Below are 22,559 nucleotides of genomic sequence, written 5' to 3' on the forward strand. Positions count from 1 at the left end.
AACTGCTGTATACCACAGCTGTGAGGAACCTCTCCCCCTGACTTCACAGGGAGGGTGCTCTGCAGGAAGGTGAACAGTTAAGTCTTTCCAGTAATAGAGACACCAGTTTAAAAGTAGACATACTCCCACTCCAAAAGGTTTGTTAAGCATTCAAGCAGAAGGAGAAAAACTGGATCGGCAGAGTCGGAAGCAGGTTGCCCGACTCAAAGGAACACAAAATTTACTCAGAGTTCTGGAGTAACTATTGTTGTTTGCAACTGACATAGCATTTTAGTCACAGACACTATGTTTCTGTCTTCCCCAAAATAAAGGAAAACAAGTGGTCCATCACAATGAAGTTAAAGATGAAGTCAAAAACTGCTTTGGGATTATCAAACCAAGGAAGAAAGAGGGTAACAGAAGCAGAGTGCAACAGATCAGTGACAGAAAAAAAAAAAAGCTAATACAGCCATAAAAAGCAATCGTAGAAAGTACTTTTATGAAAAAAGCTACTGTTGGATCATTAAAAAAAATTATATATATTTTAAAAGTAGCCATTGCAATAAAAGAAGCAGAAGAACAGAGTACATCAGATTTCATGAGTCATATATGTAATGGAATTAAAAACTGGCAGTTTTCGTTTATTTTAAATCTTCCAAGAAATTAAGTAATGATACGTAGCACGCACCACATTACCAAGTCACAAAAGAATGCAGAGCACATACACTCATTTCTTAAGAATGCCATGTCATATTGCCATTTGCTCCCAAGACAAACAAAAAGAAGTGCAATAAAAGCTTCAGGGATAACTGAAAAATGTATCTAATCACAATAGAGAAGTCTGCCAGGTGATTGCATTTTACTGATGTCAACTAACAAAAATTAAAAATATCAAGTCTTCTAGACTGTCATTTCCAATACAACATTTTTAGTGAGGTTTCCCAAACTCTGAATAGCTATTTATTACGTGGTAAAAGGTGGCAAACCGCTGCAAATTACAGAAACAATCTTTCCACAGACAATTTACCAGAGACCTCTGCCAAGAGTAAAGCTATGGTCAGAAGCACAAATAGGAATTTTAAATTAATAAAGAACATGACAAAAATGCCTTTTCACATTTGAAGCACAGCGTTGGCTACCAAATCCCAAAAATTGGTATTTCAGAATCTGAAGGAATTAAGAGAAAGGAAATCAAGTATCTTCAGTCATGGGAAAAGTATCATATGAAGAAACAGGTCCAACAGGACCAAGCAAACCCCTCTTGAACTAAATAATCCAGTATAAAAAGACATCACATTATGTGTCACAAGCACATCCCAAATGAGACAGATGTTCCAATCAACAGCTGATGCATATAAGAAGGAAAAGGCTCAGGTCCATTGGATGCATCTCTAGAGCTGCTGAGACAGAAAAGCAGACTGGAGGAAAGCAAGCATAGTCATATCAGGTTAGACTTTGCCATCAGAGAAACTGAAGACAGACAGTGCAGATAACTATGAAGGCAGAATGCAGACTGAGATGGACAATAGGAGGGAAAGTACCCGAGAAACAGAGACGAAATTGAACAAAACCCTTGTGGCTGGCACAAGAATAAAAGTAGGACTTTGTTGAAGGTGGTAAAAGCCATAAAAGTATATTCAGCAAGAAAAAACAAAATCGAGCAACAGATGATCCTAGTTCAAGAGAAGGGAACTGACATGGCAGCAGATATAAACTCCCTTCTATTCCATATGACAGCTATATGTGTTAGATAAACACTGGAAGAGATACATTCTAGTTCCATATGGCATAGAAAAACATACTCTTGGAATGGCCATGTAACTTCACTCACTCACTTTCTCTTGTTTTCCTTTTTTTTTTTTTTTTTTAAAATTAGTACCTTAATTACAACTCATTACAAAACCAGCTCCTTTTGATTTAAAAACATACCACAGAGTATAACTCATGCTATTAATAAAATCAATAAACACTTTCCCTGGGTTTGTCATTCTCCTGAAAGAAATGATAGGCTAAGTAACAAAATGATTACTAATTAAAAAATACTTACGAGTAAAAAATGTTAAATCCAGTTAGGTTATAAGCAGCATCACTGAAAAAATGTAGCAGAGCATAGCCAGATGTAGTAACTACTTCAGGAACAGTTTCATTTCCACGCACTTCAGGGACTATTAGACCACTGGAAAAGAAAATAAGAATAATGTTTTAAACAGTCTTTGGGAGAGGGCAGGAAAAGGGAAAGAAGTTGTTAGTTATTCTGGTTGCTAATTATATAGACAAGGTAACTCATAAATCTTGTTTTAAAATTTTTTTAAAAAACAAATAATAAAATGTGTATAAAACTTGTCTACGCCTCTGCAAATTAAGGTAGGGTTTTCCAGGAAAACAAAACAAAAAGCCTCCTCCCTCACACAGTGATGCAAAATTTCACATCAGATTATTCTGAAGGCGCAGGCACTGTGAGCATAATTTTTAAAACTTATTTTAACTTTGAAAAAAAATATATATATATCCTTCAGACAGGGGCTTAACACTCGCTGCCTTTCAGCACAAAGTCTATTTCCACATTTGTGCCTTTAGAATTTTATCTTAGTAAAGAATTTCAAACCTGGAAAGTATGATAATTAAGTAATTTCCATGAAAAGGCAATTTTCAATGGAAAATAAAACCCTTTTCAAAACTAAAGATGCTAAGATGCCAGTCTTAAATAAAGACTGAAGTAGGGAACACAAGAAATATATTAAAATACCGAGAAAAAGATCATCTGCATAAACAATGCTACAACACAAACATAAGTTAGAAGTTATAGGAATCCTAAGGAAACACTAACAATCAATAAACTGAAAGACATCTGAAGTGAAGAACAAAGATAGAGGAACTTGCTTCCCTTCATGCTACTAGTCAGGCTCCTGAATAACAGCTAGACACATTTTACAAATACAACTTTGGGGAGGGAAAAAAAAAGCACCAAGCAATTTTGTAACAATTGAGCAGAATTAGGAGAGAAGGTGTAGCCTGTTAGAGTTGGGCAGGAAAGAGGGATGACCTGAGCTTTGCTCCTTCAGGAGAAAGCACTATCATTTACACCATTAGTATTTCTTAAGCTTCTGCAGCATAATCAGTATTTCATAACACAAAATGAAATACAATTTCTGCCCCATAGAGTACATGTGCATATGTGCACAAACAGTTTCTGGTTTGTTGGTTTATTTTTTTTAATATAGCTTTGCACTCAAGGGATATCCCAAGATAAAACTTTCACTGACTTCAAAGGATTAGGATCCTGTGCCTTCTCTCTAATAAACTATAGCCTGCTTGCATAGAATATTCCCCAAAATTTTAACAAAGGGTATGAATAAGCCAACTGAAACACTGTGGTCCAGGAACAGAGGAAACAAGTGTTAAAATTCACATGCCCTGCTTTTTCTCTGTTGGACACATATGGAATGCAGTGCATGGACCTAATTCTTTACCTAAATGATTTATTGTCATTTGAAAGGCAAATATTTAGTCTCTATTCAGTTTTAGTTACTATGCTCATTGTTTATTGCTGTTGATTTTATGTTTATTTCTAAACCTCACTACAAATTAATACTATTATTCTAGGCAACAAATATTAACCTGAAAAAAAGATTTAGTTGTGTAACAATTCTCATAAGCTAATAATAACATAACAAAAAGGCTCTCCTTCAGGACTTCGAAGAGCTTGATAATTTTACCTGCCATGACTTAGTCAGAATGACGTCCAGTTTAGTAATTTAAGGAAACACATTACAAAATGAGTGCTTAAGATAGCCTTTGTATCAAATGCCCTGAACCAGCCAGTCTGTTGTTACTGCAGAATCGTAGAAGGCATTTAGCAGCCATTTTTGGTAACTTGCACATAGTGCAACATTGCCCGAGTGTCAGATTGCAATACTCCCTGAAGCAGGTTCAGATACCGACACTACTGGGCAGTGCCACATTTAATACACATTAAAACTCAGGGATCACTATTGGACGCCTACCGGAAATTACATTTCTGATTTCTTGTCTATGAGCATTAACACTCCATGCAACATCAGCACTAAGTACAAGCCATGTAATGGATTTACACTCTGGTCACCTAACCAAAAAAGCAGTGTTTTACAATTTATTCTAATACAACTTTACATACATGCACCCGTGATATTAACAAAAGAAAGCAAGCTATTTAACAAGTTAAAGCCTCTAATGTTATTTTTTTTCCACGGCAAAGTAAAAATGTCCACATATGACATCTTGGACTAAAAGGCTAACAAATACACTCACCTAAATACAGCTATTAAAGGTGCATATATTGAATCTCCATCATATACATACATATGGTCCCAACTACATTCTGTGGCAAAGTGATTAAATCTTAATCTTAGTATTGCATTTGGGCTGAAAAAGAAAAAAAAAAAAAAAAAGAATTGATATAAAACAGTATTTACAGAATCATTGAGCTCATAAGATAAAGAACTTACAGCAAAATTGACCATGCCAGCATAGCTGTATTAAAACATTTTGAGTACTAACTAAACATTTCAAAGAGTTAAATAACAAAATTCAAGGCAAGCAAATATTTCACTTTCTCTTAGAAAACTTAAAAACAGCATCTTCAGTTGAAGTCTAATAATCCCTAAAGTTAACAAGAGACCGAAGTTCACCAGGTTTTATCAGTATTCAGGACCATGAATTTAGAGCAATTAAAATATCCCATTTTAATATACTAGCTTTACTTTACAATGTCAGGACTGTGACATTTAAAGGAGTGTTTCAAGACAAAATCACCTGCATATCCTCATTCCAGTATTATACCAGTTATTGAAAATAAAAATCTTAAAACACAAATTTAAAATAGCAAGTAATATTAGTGTAAAATTGTTTTTCCTTCCCCCCCCCACTCCCCGGTCTGACACCTGGGAGTCAGATTTCACTAGCTTTTGGTAGACATCCAGATGGGGACTGCAAGATTTCTGAAAGGGGAATTTTCTCATATGACAAAGTTAGCAGGGTCCTAAATATATTCCATGCAGCATACTGAGCATGTTCTTTTATTTCATTTTCTTTTTTTCACGCTCTACTTGACAGGCTTGAGTACAGTTTGTCGGTTTGGAAAACATATTGGGGGGGAGGGCTGAGAGATCATTTCAAGATCGCTCTTTGTTCATTTTTTAAAAGGGAGTATTTTACACATATGTGACTTGCTTCTGTGTTGACATTTTGCACTATGTTACTGGGTTGCATTATTCTTCCACATACTGTGCAGCATATTGTTTCCTCCAGCTACCTACTCTACCACCTCCTGCAAAGAGGAGGAACAGAGTGAAGAACAACTTCAAAGCAGAGTTTGCATACAGTCCTGAGGCATGTTTCCACTTTAGCACGGTGTAGCACAGTGCAAATATTCCTGAGCTAGCTTGAGTAAAAAGAGAAGTCTAGCTATGTCAGAAAGATATTCCGCTATAGCCTAGTCACCTAGATATTGAAGTTTCTACTTAAATGATTTTGCAAACTACCCGTAACTTCATTGCTGTTATGTTTAAATTACAATCTGCATATAAGCAGACCAAAATTAGATCAGACAGATCATTACTGAACTGCAGCGACAGAGAAGACATCTAAAGTAACTGAGATTATGACAACATGGAAATACAGAAGGGGGTAATTTCTTCTAGAACATTAGTAGAATTCAGACCTAGCTAAATTCTTCAGCAAAATCCTCACCCATAGTTGGGGGGATAAAAGTCCCATTGAAATTTAATAAATTTGTGCCTTTAACAGTCAGACATACTCATGCATACGTCTCATTATTTCTTTGTTCATGTCTGTGTGTTTCTGTGCTGCATAAACTGAAAAATTAGCAACAGACAGGAGACATCTAAACTGTATGAACTGTGGACATAGTATGATTTTAGAATTAAGTGCATGAGGAAAACTAGAATGCAGAAGAAAATACTTTATAGAAGCACTAACTTTTGAGCAACACGTAACTAAATAATTATCATTAGACTGGAAGCATCCTGTACTTGAAGCCATTCCTGATTTATCACTGATATGAATTACATAAGTAAGATAATGAGTTAAATAGGATTCTGTAACCACATTTGGAATTTACGTAAAGGTACTCAAACAGGCAACAAATTTATCATAGGGTTTCGAGAGCTTGCAGCACTGGCCAAATTCCAATGTCAGCCTAACTTTTGCCAGCAATCTGAACAGGAATAGAATTTGGCCAACTCTGAGAAATCCTGAAAATCCTACTTCTTTTTTTTTTTTTTTTTTTTTTTTTACAGTCTTTATAACATTTAAACAAATACAAAACAAACAAACAAAACCCCAAACTGCTTATATTGTATCCAGATGCAGTTTCTTTGAGGAGTTACTTAGATCTTTAGAAGACACAGTACAAAACTGTCAGAAAATTTAAGCTATGAAAATAAATACTTACTATCCTTCAATTAACCATGTACATTTAGTTTTATATTTATAATTTATTGGTCCATCTGTTAAATATCCAGAAGGTTCCGTTAACCTACAAGAGAAAAAACAGTGCTGTAACAAACCAGAGACAACAGAACAGAAAAAACACCATCAACACACCAATAGATTCTTTCTGGATGGAAAGAAAATCGGGGGTGGGGGAAAGAGTCAAGGCTCTCTTCATATTTCTTGTCACACTATTTTTGCTCCTAAGAACTAGAATTCTGATTATTCTATCTCATTGATCTGCTTTCCTCCCCTAGGCAATCACGAGACTTCTCATTTTTCTAGTTCAGTAGCAAGCAAATACTATGTATAATTTAAATTATCCTTCACACAACATGGATCCAAGCTAATGAAAAAGGGGTTTTGCTTAAGAGTATTTTGGTTTGCTTTGCTTATTTCTTTTGCCATTGTCTTATATCTTACTTCTGAAATTAGACCACAGCAGCAGTGGGGAAAACTGTTCTAGATTAAGAGAAATTGAAGCATAAATTATAAATTTAAATAAGCGTATCTGCCAGTCTGTCCCTCTTATTCCTGGTCAGTGATGAGACATGGTAAAGCAGAACAACACTGGACTATGCAAAAACTAAATACAATGCTTACGAACAGCTATAAAAGGTCAGACCAAAATACCAACATAACGCAGCACCCTGTGTCTGACAGTGGCCTACAGTGGATACCCAGGAAAGAATATAAATCCCTACGGATACTCCCCACTGCATTACACCACCTTCAAAGACTTGCAGCTCGGGGACATTCTCAGCCAGAGGTTGTGCCTTTGTGTTGGTTTTGGGTTAATGTTTCTCCTAGGAGTTTGCTCACATAAACTTGCAGCATCTAGAACAACCTGCAGGAATGATTTCCACACATATATGAATAGAAATATCAACTGGTTTTCTCCTGAGCCTGTCTCTTGGCAATTTCATCTGACATCCTGCAATCTGGCATTGAATGAGGTAGTGGACAACAGTTTTTCCAACCTAAGAAATCCTTGCTCACTGCCTTTAATACATGTTTTCTATTCTGTACCCTTTCTGAGACGCAACACAGAGATCAGCATGTCATATTCAAGATGCAAGTGAACCATGAATCTGCACAGTAGCAAAATAATGATTTCCACTTTGTTCTCTATTCCCATCTTAACATTTTATTCGCTCTTTCAACAACTACTATGCTGACATTTTAAACACAACTAGCTGCTATGACTTTTTTTCTGAGTGATAATAGATAGTTCCAAGATTCATTACATGCAGGAATTCATTTAATGTAGAAATAGAACCTTTTTCCTCCCTTCATGTATATTACTTCACATTAATCTATACAGAGTGATAAAATAGCAGATGAAATTCAATAATCTATTAACATAAAAGCTTTCTGAAAGAGCTTAGTATCTTCATCACACTGTAACTTCACTAGTTTACCCCATTTTCTGCATTCTTTATGATTATGTTCTATAGTTCAGGCCTTAACACATATTTCTAGTGGCCTTACTCCACTGGGAAAACTAACCATCCTATTCTTTAAAATGTTACAACAATGATAACGAATATAAATACATACTCGGAAAGGCTCATTTCTTTCACTATAATATGGAAAGATAATCGTTAAGAATAAGTATCACTGAATAAGAAAAGAGAAGCAGTTTGGATTTTCTGTGTTGTTTCAGTTTTTTTAATAAATCAATAGACTAGATCTAAGTCCAGAGGCAACGCTGAACAAGTTGACCAAGTCACAGCTAAATTTTCCCACCAGGAGTCTAGCTGGACAGGAATTCAGTATCTGCTGTCCTACTATCTTTGAAGCCGTATACACCAATTGAAAAAAAAAAAAAAAAAATCTTTGCTACCATTTCTACTGCAATTTAAATCTGAACTCATATCAAACACCAATTGCATACTTTATTAATAGAAGTCCAACGTGAAACTATGAACATGTGGAAAGGAACTAAAAACAAGGGAGCAAGAAAGAAGAATTTATGTAACAAGGTCTGTGCAAACTCAGCTTTTTAAACAAGTTCCTTCATCTGTCCTGTAAGAACTAGCGTCAATTTATTAGGCACATTGTAAGCCACTCTGTTCCAATCTCTGATGGTTTGAATTAAGCTCTTTACCCACTTTTTCCTTTTGATGAAATGGGACAAAACTCTCTAATATGGGGAGCTGTCCAAATAATTGTACTTCAACACATTTTTCAAGGCATAAAAGCGATATCAAGAACATATTTTATGTTTCGGAATAAAAAGAAAAGCAGATAAACAGCTGGTAACATGAGCAACAGACTGGGAGGGAAAAAAAAATAAAACCAACCAACCACCTTACACTTCAAACAGCTGACAGCTGAGAGAAAATATCCCCAATAAAAGCCAACACATTGAGCTGGTCTGCATGCTGCAGTACAGCACTTCCCAAAAGCAATGGTTTCTGGTAAGTGCTATACAAATGCTGGTGTAGCTCATAAGCAGAGCAAAAGACGACAAGAGGCGCAGCGGGTGACTCTCCCTCCTCCCTTGCTGCACACTGGAAACGCCGCAGCAATGGCCACAGGGAAAGGCTAGCCACGCTCCTGCCAGGTGCTCGCGTGTGAATCAGTGCCTGGCCACAGAAAAGTTCTGCTCGAAGAAAGCAGAAGACACATGCAGTTTAAGCTTACAATACTTCTTTTTGTTGAGAAATATCAACTTTACCTAAAAGTATACTGTCATGTTTATATGCATGAGAAAAGGTTTTTTTCACGGTTATTTCTGGCTCTTTTACATATTAATTACATTGTTTGCACAATGCTGAACCTAATATCAACTTAAAACTTAGCAGGGTAAGTCACACATCACTAATTTTGAAATCAAGCTAGTATTGATGCATGGCCCCTATTAGAACCTTATTAAAGCTGATTACAGGAGCAGATCTCATGTTTGAGTGTGTGCTAGACTGAAGGCATTAATACTTTTGGAAAAAAGGCAGTGATGCATAAAATTCCAATCATAATTTTGGTGCTGTCATATGGTTTATATAGAGATGTAAAGTCTCATAAAGCAAGCCACAGAACATTTATTTTGCTGCAAGAAGTGTGAAATATCATAAGTATTTATTTGCAGTCATGACCACTGCTTTCTTAGTAGCTGTATAACGCAATGGAGGGGACTTAAAACAGTTGTTTTTCTTAGATCAGCCCTTTGGAACTAGTAAAGTGCAAACAATTTCCCTTTTCACCTACGCTGGTAATTTTTTGATGAATAGTTTCTTTCAAAAGAGCAGATAGCCTTTGAAGCAGCTATTGCATTTTGCTGAAAAAAAAGTAAAGAATAAATAAGAGCATGACATTCCTTTGTAATAATGGTTATGGAAAATGGTAAGATAAAGGGGCTGTTCTATTTTAAATAAATACATATTTAAAGACAGAGGTATATTACTTTAAGTTTCGTGAGTCACACCAAGAACTTTATCACTTTTCTTTCCAAACATTACCAAATGCCAAATCCCATAAATGACACATAAATAAGCAGTACTACTTTCACGTAACCTCTTACCAAATCAAAGGCAATATTCTCTACCATATAACGCCAGGTATTCGTGGACATACTTTTGCTCTGTGACTAACAGTGATCCTGTCAAATAACCAAAATCCCAATGAGCCAACATGACTACACACGCTTAGTCACAGAAGTGGAACAGCCAGGACGATGCTAATGTGCTGCAGCCCACTCCCTACTCATTGCTGAGAAAGCTTCAGGGATGAGGGGACAGCCAGGGCCACTTGTGTGGCCTGCAGGTTTATCACACCTAGACTCCAGCTTTCCAAACAGAATGCCCAGGGAGCAGCTGACATTGTATTTTGTAATTTTAAATTACATGCCAGCTTTCATAAATGCAACGATATTTTTTTAGTTGTTAGGGTTATAATCAAAACCTATGAAGAATTAGAGACGCATGCCAAGAGAACATTTCCCTTCTCCATATCCTGTAAAACAGATCTACCAAATTACAGAAAGAAATCAGGATGCTGCACAGCAGAGTTAAAGACATTCAGAAGCATCAGTGACAGATTAGTCACTCCCCAAACTAATCCATCAGTAATAGCTTACATGAAAGCTACATGGCACTAAAGGCTGTTTCATCTAGCAGACAGACATATACCAGAAACGCACGGGCTAAAAGCTAAAGTCAACACAGGCAACCAAAACATGCAACAAAGGGATATCTGTATTCCACTGGAATATTACCACTGTTATGAAATAATGGCAAATATAATTGAGTTTGAATTTATGGTGGTAACATCTATATTTACCACTGTAGAGACTTTAAATCAAGGCTGATGCATTTCAAGGAAAAACTATGTTCTAGTTCAGTCAGAAATTATTGGTCCAAAATGAAGGAGCAGTCAGATGAAATCTATGGCCTGCAATACATAAGACGTCAGAGCAGGTTATTAAAACAGCCCTTCCTGGCTGTAATATTTCTAGATCTGTGAAAAACGCAGTCCCGTCATCTCCTGTATCTTCCTGTAAAAGACTACTATCATCAAACCTTTCAGAAAGGGGTGCTAATTTAAACCAGAGAAGTCACTGGTTATTTTCTGCCATCAACAGAACATGACGATCCACAAAACTGCTGGCAGATGGAGAGATAGAGGTCTGATGCATAACACAGAGGTGCATTAGCAGAAACAAAGCATAAAGCACATCCATAATATTACAAATATTCACTGTTATGAAGAGGTACATTTATCTCTATATTACTTAGTGTCACATTTCTATTCAAAATTTTATGAAAAGTTGGATTACTTTGCAATTCCTACTTCAGATATATAATATAAGATACAGAGTATATTTTACTGTATGGATTGATCTCAGTATCAGTATTTCTGTGTCAGTCGAGGACTGTTCTCTCAATTGTTGCAAAATTTTGCTCCATCTCCTTTTCATCTTTTATGAAAATTTATTTTATTAAGAAAAATAAAAATCAGTAACTGTGCGTCAAAGCTGTAAGATGCTTCATAAATACAAGAAGGGGCAATCTTTCCAGCTTGAGATCTTGTGCCTAACCTTTACAGCAGGGAAAGAGGTTCTCCATGTATCCCAGATGAGATCAGCTAAATACATTACGAAGGAAAAAAAAAAAAAAAAAAAAAAATCAGACTGCCTTACAGAACAAACTAGAGTCAGTGAGCACTATGATATCAGAAAGAAATACAGAGGAGATCAAGAGTCCATTTCTCATACCAAAATTTTAAGTCATAAACTATAAGTGTTTCTCAATATTGTTTTAAAAGCAAGATCTGAAAAACATGTTCTGAAAAACTCACAAAGCCAGATTTTTATTTTCAGGGCATAAAGCACTGATTGGCACCTGACAAAAATCCTGAGAATTTGCATTTTATTTTCCTGCATTTTTACATTTATTGTAGAACCTTGCTGTTGGTTAATCTTCTTCCACAACATAGACTAAAACTGAATATACTGAACATACTGCAGTTCTAAATTTTCTTCAGTGACTAATCAAGAGGAATAAATACTTAATACATTAAGAAAATATTTGCATATGCCAATCACACTCTTATACTTGTTACATACTGCTTTGCATTAATAGAAGAATGTATATTTAGAAACAATAAGGATGTTCCCAATAACTATTTCACACAACAACTAATCAAAGGCACACTTAAATAGGCCATACTTTACCCATTGACAAAAGTAAGTTTCTTTTGTAAAACGTCCCTAAACTTTAAGTGAACTATTCAGTTCTTCCCTCTAGCTTATTTTAAACAAAAACAGGCTCCAAAACAATCCAAAAATTCCAGAAAAGTAGAATTAAGACTACAATACAACATCTCTTCTCCACATAAAAAAAAAAATAATCTTTTATTTCAAGAAGCTTAACACTTATGTATGGCACAAATCTATTATTTTCTTGAGTGTTTAGTTTGGGGAATTTTTTTGGTTTTTTTAATAAAGTAAGCAGGAATATAATCTCTGATTGGTGAAAGACATTAATTTAAGGTTTAACTCCAACAGGTCTTTTGTTGTCTCATTTACTGTTTCTGAAAAGGCTGTTACTCTATAGTACATTTTTATAATAGTCCCAAAAGCTACTGAAAGAAAACTGCATAGATGTTCCTTTCAAAGTACAAACTTACACGATATCTTACTTAAGCAATGTATTTTCGCTTACATAAAAGTTTCAAAAAAAAAAAATAAAAAAAAAAATCTGTTCCCTTCCTTAGGCTCCATAATATATAAATTCACAGAACATAGACCGTGACAGGTCATTTAGACTCATTGGGCCCCTCGCTACAGGAGGGACATTGAGGTGTTGGAGCGTGTCCAGAGAAGGGCTACAAAGCTGGTGAGGGGCCTGGAGGACAAACCTTATGAGGAACGACTGAGGGAGCTGGGGTTGTTTAGCCTGGAGAAGAGGAGGCTGAGGGGAGACCTTATCACCCTCTACAACTACCTGAAAGGAGGTTGTAGAGAGATGGGGGCTGACCTCTTCTCCCTGGTGACAAGTGATAGGACGAGGGGAAACGGGTTCAAGTTACGTCAGGGGAGGTTTAGATTAGATATTAGGAGACATTTTTACACTGAAAGGGTTATTAAACATTGGAATAGGCTGCCCAGGGAGGTGGTGGATTCACCATCTCTGGAGGTGTTTAAAAAAAGGGTAGATGGGGCACTGAGGGACATGGTTTAGAAGTGGCTCGTGTCAGGGTAGGCTAAAGGTTGGACTCGATGATCTTAAAGGTCCCTTCCAACCTCAACAATTCTATGATTCTATGATTCTATGACTAGGATATCTGAATGTGTGACTGTGAGACTAAAAAGTGAATCTATAAAGCAACTAGAAATAAGCAAATGTGGGCACAGTCTTATGAAGACTTTATAGACAAAGGAGATGCAGAAAATAATATTGTAACATTAAAGGTAATCCAAACATCTGTTCTATTGTAAATTAAAGTTACTGTGGAAATACTGTACAAGGCTACCTCCTCACAGTGTTAGGTGGTACGTGACTTTTTTGCCTCCAAAAAAACCCTTTAAATTGCCATTCAGTTACAACACACCCTAACGCCTATCCCACAGCAGGATCAACCATACTGAAATCTTTCTTCACAGTTACTTGTCTAATCTGTTCTTAATAATTCCAATGACAGAAGTCTACAATCTTCTTAGGCAATCTATTTTAGTACTGACTTATCCTTATTATTAGAAAGTTTTTCTAAATGTCTAACTTAATTTTTTTCTTACTTAAACATATTACTTCATGTTCTACTCAGCACACACCTGCAAAACAGGTTAATTCCCTTCCTCTGTCTGCTTACCTTTTACAAACATCTACATTCAGGCTTTTCTTCTCTGCATTAAGCAATTTGATCTAGCATTCCTCATGCGTCATTTTCTAGACTTCCCTCCTCTAGAACTTCTGCAATTCGTCTGCATCTCAAAATGGTCCTTACTATTCCAGCTGTAGTCTGACCAGCATAGCAACCACAGAAGAATAATTATTTAATGTCCTTAACGTAGCCAGTTCTCCTGAATGTAAGTAGCATAATAACTGCCTTTATACATGTTGATTTGTATACAACCTAGAATTCCCTGTGACTGCTAACTTCCCCACAGAAGGAACTAAACCGTCTTGCTCTAGTTCATCTTACTGGGGTTAATTATGCCTACTGAAGTGTAGAAATTCTAATCCAATTCCATCAGTACAACTTTTTTCAGGCAGCGTTACACAGGATCAATGCAGCTTGCATGATCTGGAACTTGCTGGATGGAAAGTTTCATTCATAATCAACTTTCTCAGTAGGGAAATCTGGTTTTGTTTCTGTGATATAAGCATTCATTTAAAAGATAGTAACTCCTGGCCACACTGCATGATGAGAAATCCTACTTAAAAATCAATGGCCTCTACAAGAAAAGATGAAATTCCATTTGTGTATATTTATCTTAAACTTATTTTAAAAACTCCTACATTTTCCATAAGATTTTTCTATTCCTCAATTATGCCAACAATTTTTGAACTATTTCTCATATTCATTATTTATTCACCTTACGAAGCACTAACATGAAGTCAGTACTAATAAAAATTACAACTCAAGTGCTCAGATGTAGAAGGTCCCCATCATGACAGCTGCATTAGTTTTGTAAACTATAATGTAAGTCATTCAATCAATTACAATACGATGCCATTTTTTGTGTTGGTTATAACCAGGCAGTTGCCAGACATCAGCATTGTGAATGAGAAGCACAAATACACAACGTTTTCCTCTTCCACATGGTTCTAATATTAAGTCCAAGGGAAAACATTGCCATGTATATGGAAAAGAGCTTGCTGCTACTTCTGCATGTAGAGAAATTTTCCCACTGGTTTCCAGCAACAACATACGTCAAAATGCTCTATTTTAATTTTTTGTGACAAAATGAATAACAGAATTTTGGATAAACAGAAGCCAAGAGAAGAGGTGAAGAACAAGCACATAACCTCTCTCACTGCACACGATTGAACCATTTTCATTTAACAGCTTGATACTTAAATGAAGTAAATAACACTAATGAAAGCATAGCTTCATAGAGCGGGTCCTGAAAAAGTCAGGATGGCTTCTATCTTCAGACTATTCTTCAGACTACATACATACATTCTTTAAAATATGTGAGTATAAGCCATAACTATCTAAAAAAAAAAAAAAAAAAAAACAAACACCAAAACAGTTGAAATGCTGATCGCCTTAAATCTAAGCAAAGAAATACACCATTTCCTCTACTGGTATCGAGTATTTGCTTATTTTTATAACTATGTAAATGAATACAGTTTTTTAAATAACAGAACTTCTCCAAAAAGAGGGCTCAAATCTACAAAAAAAAAAAGAAAGAATAATTAAGAAAGACAGCAAAGCCTAAGAAAATCTGGTGTACTAATACAGTATGAGAGAGAGTAGCAGAGTGCAGCCAGCATGATGAATGCTTTAGGAAGCTGACCGAAGAGAGGCAGCAAGGAAAAAAATAGATCATCGCTCAGAAATCTGTCATTAAATACATTATTACCCTTCAGTGTATTCTTAGCCTTTTTGAATATTGATATTCACATAAAATACAGGAAGAAAACCACACACAAAGATTTTTAACAAATTACAAACTGGATTATCTTCAGAAAAATACCTCCTTACCTATAGCTCTCATTGTGCCACTATTCCCCCTCTAACAAATATAGTAGATATCCATCAAGAAACATTTTTTTTTTTAATACGACTTCACCTGATTCTGTACCTGTGAGATCAACAAAAACAGATTCTCAGAGATTACAGCTTAATTGTTTAACAGAGGTATCCAAGTACACATATGTTACTGAAAAATGGTTGACCCGTTTTCCCGATGTTTAACCTGAAGTCAGAAAATATTTTCTAATGCAAACCTTTCTATGTGGGGGAGAGGGAGAAGAACTGTTATGCTATATTTTAAGAAAGCCAAACTACTAAATACTGTATCACCCCCAATCATTTAGAAGTTATTAACAACTAAAAAAGTTTTTATGCTATCTAGTTTTACATAGATGGATTTACATGTAATAGTTATGGAAAGTTTCTATAAAATTGAGTGGAGTTGAGTCAATCTACACAGTTCAACTGTGAACCGCATACTTTCTACAGAATTGCTACACCAATTAACGGTTCGAATCTTGCCAATATTTTCCAGGTGGCAGTGGTCCTCTTCATCTCAACTCAGAAATCAGTGCCTTTTAAAAGATACTGCAAACGGCACAATATCCTCCACTGACCTGGAAAAAACTTCAAGAAATGTAGCTTCATCTCTCTTATCTGGATTAATGCACGCATTTGGTATTTCCTGTTTTAGTATCATGGTTAGGCAAAATCACATGAGACAGACATCTACTCTATTAGAAATGCCCAGGCTAGTTCCTAGACGTCATCCCAAATTCTGCCTATAAATAGGCCTGCCACATCATATATTTCCCTGTATCACGATCTAATTTAATTATGACTGCAAATGCTACTTTCGATACAAAATCCAAAAGGTTAAAAAAGCTGTATAAAAATAGTTCCTGTTTTGAGTAAGAGGCAGACCATCTAACCTGATTCACTGACTGAACTTCTTGCACTCACAGTTTCACGTCATGGTCACTCATTTTCTCAGAAAAAGAGTAAGGTTTCAAATATTCAAAATTCTGACTACTCAGTCTTGATTCAGAAGAATATTAACAGCAATCCCAAATTTTTCTCATACTGTCCATCCAGATAGCTACTATTAGAAGCAACTAGGAATTACAAAAGAATCTGCCAGGAAGCAAGGAGACATCTCATTGCTTTAACATTTTACAATGTTCATTTCAGCCAAGAGTTATTTTTACGGCCAAACATCGCCAAGATAATGAAGAAATAAATAACATAAGCAAAAAAACCCACACACACTCCACCAGACTGAAGGAGTCCTTTTACTTACTTTTTTCCTACCACATTAATATTTTTATTATTTCATTTAGAAAAGTTTTATACCCAAATAGATTATGTTACTTTAGCATTACCCAGAAGTAACACATTATCCTTATGTTATCCACAGTGTTAAAAAAAGTTATAGTTTAGGTTTCTTTAACTGCTAGAGCTCTTTTCTCCAGGCTTTATTTTCTACAAGTCAGCACTCTGTTTCCTAAAGTAACACAGTTAAGTGTATTTTCTAACATATCATTTACATTATGTTGTTAACCTCTTTCATTTCATCTCTGCTGCCTAAAATAGACTTCAATCCAAGAAGGTTCTATGTTGAAGTAAGACTGTCTACAGGTTTTGATTTAATCACAAGATTAACATGAATGAAGGACAAAAGTTACTTATGAATTTTTATGTATTTGTATATATTTTAAACATATGTATGTGGTATATATTTTAAACATATGTATGTGTATATTTATATACTGAGCCATATATATGTACTTTATAAGACTTCTATAATTAATCAAACATGCTACAGTATTTTAAAATGTGGGGCACAAAGCATATAGAGAACACAGACTGAGGTACTTGGCAAAAAGGTAATGTACTGTGCCAATTTTTCACTGTACATCACTATAATTCTCATTTTCATTTGTGACCTAGTTCAGGGTTTAACTTAAGCTTTCTGAGGTAACAGCCAAATGCTCTAAATCCGGTGTGTCACCTATTCCTAAATCTGCCATTGTCTATTTAAAACAAGTTTCTAATAAACACCTGTGCTCAACAAGAAGCAGCTATTTCCACCTTTCTGTCATATAGATTGATTAATACCTAACCATCAAATTCTACGTTTGTTAGAGACAGGTCTCCTGGCAGGAAACTACCTCCTACCATAAGGCTGCAAGCACCAGCTCCCAATAGCTATATTAATTCTGAAATTATCCAAATGCAGTAAACTTTGACACACACACACTTCAAAGAAAAACGAAAACAAAGACATCAAGTATCTCTTAGCATCCATAAGATTACACTAAGAGAAGTTTGATTCATTTTATATTATTTATGAATTATTTTATTTTCAACACTTTTTTTTTAATTCAGCATCATCATTCTATTTTATTTTTTAATATACATAAACAGCAACTTCTTCTTCCTGTCTTCCACCTCTCACCAGAATACATGCTGCTTCACAAGAGGTTCCCAGTCCCTGAACACAACCTCAGACCGTAACAATGTGGAGATAAGAAAAGATAATAGTTCTTTTAAAAACTTAAATTATTAATTAATTCAAAGGGCTGGCTGCTGACTAGGTTTCAAATACTGTCTTTTAGATAATTATACAGATAATCACTTGCTTTCTGACTTTTCTGGGCTACAGTGATTATCAGGACATTACACATTTGCCTTAAATACAAAGCACATCCCTCTTTTTTTTAGAATTTTTAGAATTTGTTTTAGAATTTCTTTCTGCTAAGCAGAAAAATTAGAACAGAAAACTTGGTCCCTTCAAATCCTCTCTTGATAGGGACACTGCCAATTCAATGAACACTAACGTAAAAGTTTCTGCTGAAGTTTCCAAAACCCTTCTGCTCTAGCTTTCCAAACCACTGATCAGTATCAGCCAGTTGCTCAAAAGACATGGCTGGAGATAGGAAGAGGGAAAGGGGACATATGGGAATTTGCCGCAGGGGCTGTTGCCCCCAGATCCCCACAAAAGGAGAATACAGGTCAGGGGAACATTGCTTGGAATGCCCCTCTTTCCCTTTCACAGAGTACAACAGCAAGATACACACCTACAGGACCAGAGCTCTTATGAGCCTGTTCATGCTGTCCTTACAGGGACATAGCACGGCATGTGTGACACGCAGCCAGCCTGTCTTGTCCTATCAGTGAGAGGATATAGAAAGCGTAGGACCATCTTTCATGAGCAGATTCTTAAGAGTGCTCCTAGCATAACAGGCTGCACCCACTTCCCTCCTGGAGACTGGCAATCTAACTTCTGCTATGAAAAGCTCTCAGAGCTGCTGCTGATCTTTTCTCACTCAGTTCAAACAAAGCAGAATAGATTAGAAAGAAGGACCCAGTCTTCATCAAGACAGTATAAACAGAAACTATACCTGTCCACAGAGGAGAGCTTCTGCTACACAGCACAGTGCCCAAAAGCTAGCAGGAATCAACAAAGCCATATGCTCAAGTTTAAAGCCAGTAAATTAGGCTGTTAGAAACAAGTAGAGGAAAAGGAGCGAGAAGGCAAGCAATCACTCTGAAATAGGGTCAGAAAAAAGCAGTGACCCTAAGGCTTGGCAAAGAAGTGATGATTCAGGTAGCAAAACGCACTAGAGCAGAGAATTGCTTCAGTGCAGGCGAGTGGTTAGGGAGAATGAGAATGCTGCCCTTTCCCGGATTTCATGAATTATATGCCAAAGGAGAAGTACTAGCAGCGCACTCCACGGCTTACGCTCTGGAACGAGCTTCCCCAACTCCCAGCAACTGTGGACACGGAATCATTCAAAAGAGATACTTTTGTTATTGAATATACCAAATTAGGAACATACCTCAAGTATGCCTGTCAGCATTTAACTGCTTCGACTGTCGTTTAGTGGTTTCTTGCAATGTATCAAACCAGAAATCTAAATTGCGCTGGTCACCTCACTCAAGTCATTTAACAGCCAAGCACAGAATACATTTCCTGTCACTGATGAAATTTCTACAAAAATGCCTTTGAAAGGTACATCAACAGAGAGTAACTATTGCTTTATTTGGTTGGCTTAAACAAAACTGGAATACATAACAAATTCAGAAAGAAGTGCACTAGTCTGCATAAAGAAGAGACAGATATCTGAAAAGAAAGTAATTAGCTGAATGAAAATTACTATTGCAGCAAGGATGACAACTGAAACCGATCCTGTTTAAATAAAATCGACTTTCCTGGCCTACATGACCTTACCTGCTCTACTCAATGGTTTCTTGAGTACCTTTCCTGTCCACTATTCCAAATAACAGGCATGCACTGACTTAAGCAGTACCTTCTATATCATGAATAATTCAACTACAACAAACATACTTTCTTTGTTTGTTTTTGACCAGGAGTAAAGATAATTTATTTTGAACTGTTTTGGATGCTTGGTTTTGTTTTTCAGGAATTTCCATTACAGGAACTTAAGTGAGGAACAACAGGGGAATAAGTGAGCAGATATGACAAACTAATGAAATCAATTCTTCTAAATCCTAGAAGAATACATGAACTGCAATAAAGGTTCTTAATTTTTATTGGGACAAAAGAAATCTCATCAAATATTCCTTGAAAAGTTCTGAGTTACCAGCATGGTCTGAGAACAGTATTCATCCAGAAGTTCAAACTGGTTTAGAAACCAGATCAAAAGAAACCCCTCAGAACAATAAAAGCACGTCTTAATATTGCTTTTTATTCAGTTCTCAGTTTGTGGACTAGAACTGGCATTTGTGCTACTATCTCAAATAATTCACAGCTCTAAAGTTGCTACTGATCAGCTAACACTGATGCAAAACTGATTCAATGTTTATCAATACAAAAATTTCCAAGGATTAATTCACACAAGTCTAATAGCTTAATACCAGCAACAAGTCAGAAGAAAGGAAACCTAAATTTCCTTAAACTTTCAGTTGACCTTAAACCTTTTCAATTCTTTTGCAATATATAACATAACACAGACTTCTTCAATGAGTGACTCTGTTTCCAGACAGGAGCAAGTGGAGTTAGGTACAAAAGAACATTCAACGCCGTTTCAAGAAAAAAAAGCTACATCACCTCAGCCCACAGCTGAACCTCAATTTCTGACAGAGTTTCTGGTTTTTGCTACTTTTTTTGTTAGATCTTACCTAGCATAAGCATCCGTTCAGCAATGTTTACAAATAACAGAACAGATTAAAAGCTGACGGGGAGGAAGAAGGGGAAGAGGTTCTAGGGCAGAAAGGCTAGAAAGAGAACTATATCCTAGGATATTCTCCTATACAAAATATATCAAAACTGTTTTCAGGATATACTTCTGGATACATTTCTAAACAAGCACCCCACAGTCAAAACAAGCTTTTTTTTTTTTTGGCCTTTGATTAGTCACCAGGTGCTCTTAAATCATTAATCTGAGCTTCAGTCACTCCTGACCTCAACTCTCCAAGGACAGCATTGTGCACAGGACTGTTAGTAGGTCATTAAACTGGAACATATTGTAGTTATGGCAAAAGTCAAACTAATTCTAGCATGGCTTGTTTTTCAGTAAGGAAGCTGAAGGATTATCATCAGCCTAAAAAGAGCCAGAGGGCTCGTTGAGTCATCCCCAAAATAAGGTTTTATTCAAAACTGCAAAAAAAACCTAAAACACGCTTCTACGGATATACACTCTTTATCAAAAACAAAAAAAAAATCCACAGAAAATTCCAAAGAGGTGAAAATTACTCTAATACTAGACACATTTTACAGCATCTCAAAATATATAATTAGGAAACTGATACTTCATTCATTGCTTTAAGAGAGAAAAATTTAAGACTTGGGATTTAAAAACATAGCTATTTTGATAAACAACTTATTTAGGCAAGAAACAAAAGAGGAAAAAAAGTGGTAATCAAAACATGTGGTGGCTTAGTTCCAGTGACTATGTAAATTAAGGCCAATAAAGTATATTGAGTAAATAAATCATATACTTGTAGAAAGAGTTTTATTTTGATCTGTGAATTTTCCCACTTTTGTCCACTGTTCATAAGAAGTGCACCTGCATTTATACTTAAACATGTGTATTCCCCCCAAATAGGTTCCAAATATGGATCAGGCTGTATAAAACACTACCAGCCAGCAAAGGCAGAACAAGGCACAGTCTTCTACAAAGGTCACTTTACTCCATGTCTGCATCCCATCTAATTAAAAATAAAGAGCCTTTTTTCCCTTGATTTCAGGGAGAAAGCCATACACGATCTGTAATGTGAACACATTGGCCCGGTCCAAGCAGCCAGCACGGCACAGGCTGCAATCCCCTCATCAAGCAGCACTCAACCACCCCAGGGAGTCTGGCATCAGATCCAGAGTGACAGCAGATGAGGTTCATCTCCTGACCAAGGGAGACGCTCTAGTTCAGTTTGATTTTGTCTCATTTTTTCCCCTCTCAAATAACTAACTTAACAAAATAGCCACTTTTTAAAACACCAAGTCTAAAAGTTATCTATATATAAAAGATTGAGATGGCTTCGTCAGCCTGGATTTTGGGAATTGCCAGCCTGATGTCAGCTTTTAGTTAGAAAATAAGCTAAATCTTTGCTTACAAAGTCACTGGGAATACAAGTTTTTAATCCCTTTACATTTTAAAATGCTTTTTCTTGAATCAGCCTAAGGATCCAAGCGTTCTGATTCATAGATGTTCTTAGGCTGCAAATCCATTTACTAAGGATAGGATTATACAGCACATGTATATCATTTTACATAGGATACTTTTAGGGAATTCAAACTGACAAGGCTGCTTTAAAAAGCTTTCAGTTGGTGAGCGAGCTTTATGGAAGTATTTACTCATAGTTCTTGATTTTCAGTACTGTTGTGGTTTGGACTGGGTTGGCCAATGACATGATGACAGATGCTCCCCCCCACCTCTCACTCCAAGGAGAGGAAGAAAGAAGAGATTTATGAGTTTAGAAAAAAC

General features: G+C 36.1%; 1 protein-coding gene across 6 annotated transcripts in view; it reads right to left on the minus strand.

Moving 5' to 3' along the window:
- ATRNL1 (attractin like 1) overlaps positions 1 to 22,559 on the minus strand; it is a 527,881-nt gene that overhangs the window by 476,503 nt on the left and 28,819 nt on the right. For all 6 annotated transcript variants that reach the window (XM_063338744.1, XM_063338742.1, XM_063338741.1 and 3 more), the window contains exons 2-4: positions 6,431 to 6,514; positions 4,267 to 4,380; positions 2,027 to 2,155 (exon numbers count right to left, since the gene is read on the minus strand). In XM_063338744.1, coding sequence (XP_063194814.1) covers positions 2,027 to 2,155; positions 4,267 to 4,380; positions 6,431 to 6,514 — 327 coding nt within the window. The remainder of the gene's footprint in view (positions 1 to 2,026; positions 2,156 to 4,266; positions 4,381 to 6,430; positions 6,515 to 22,559) is intronic.

This window comes from Chroicocephalus ridibundus, chromosome 6 (genome assembly GCF_963924245.1).
Source record: "Chroicocephalus ridibundus chromosome 6, bChrRid1.1, whole genome shotgun sequence".
Lineage (NCBI taxonomy): Eukaryota > Metazoa > Chordata > Aves > Charadriiformes > Laridae > Chroicocephalus > Chroicocephalus ridibundus.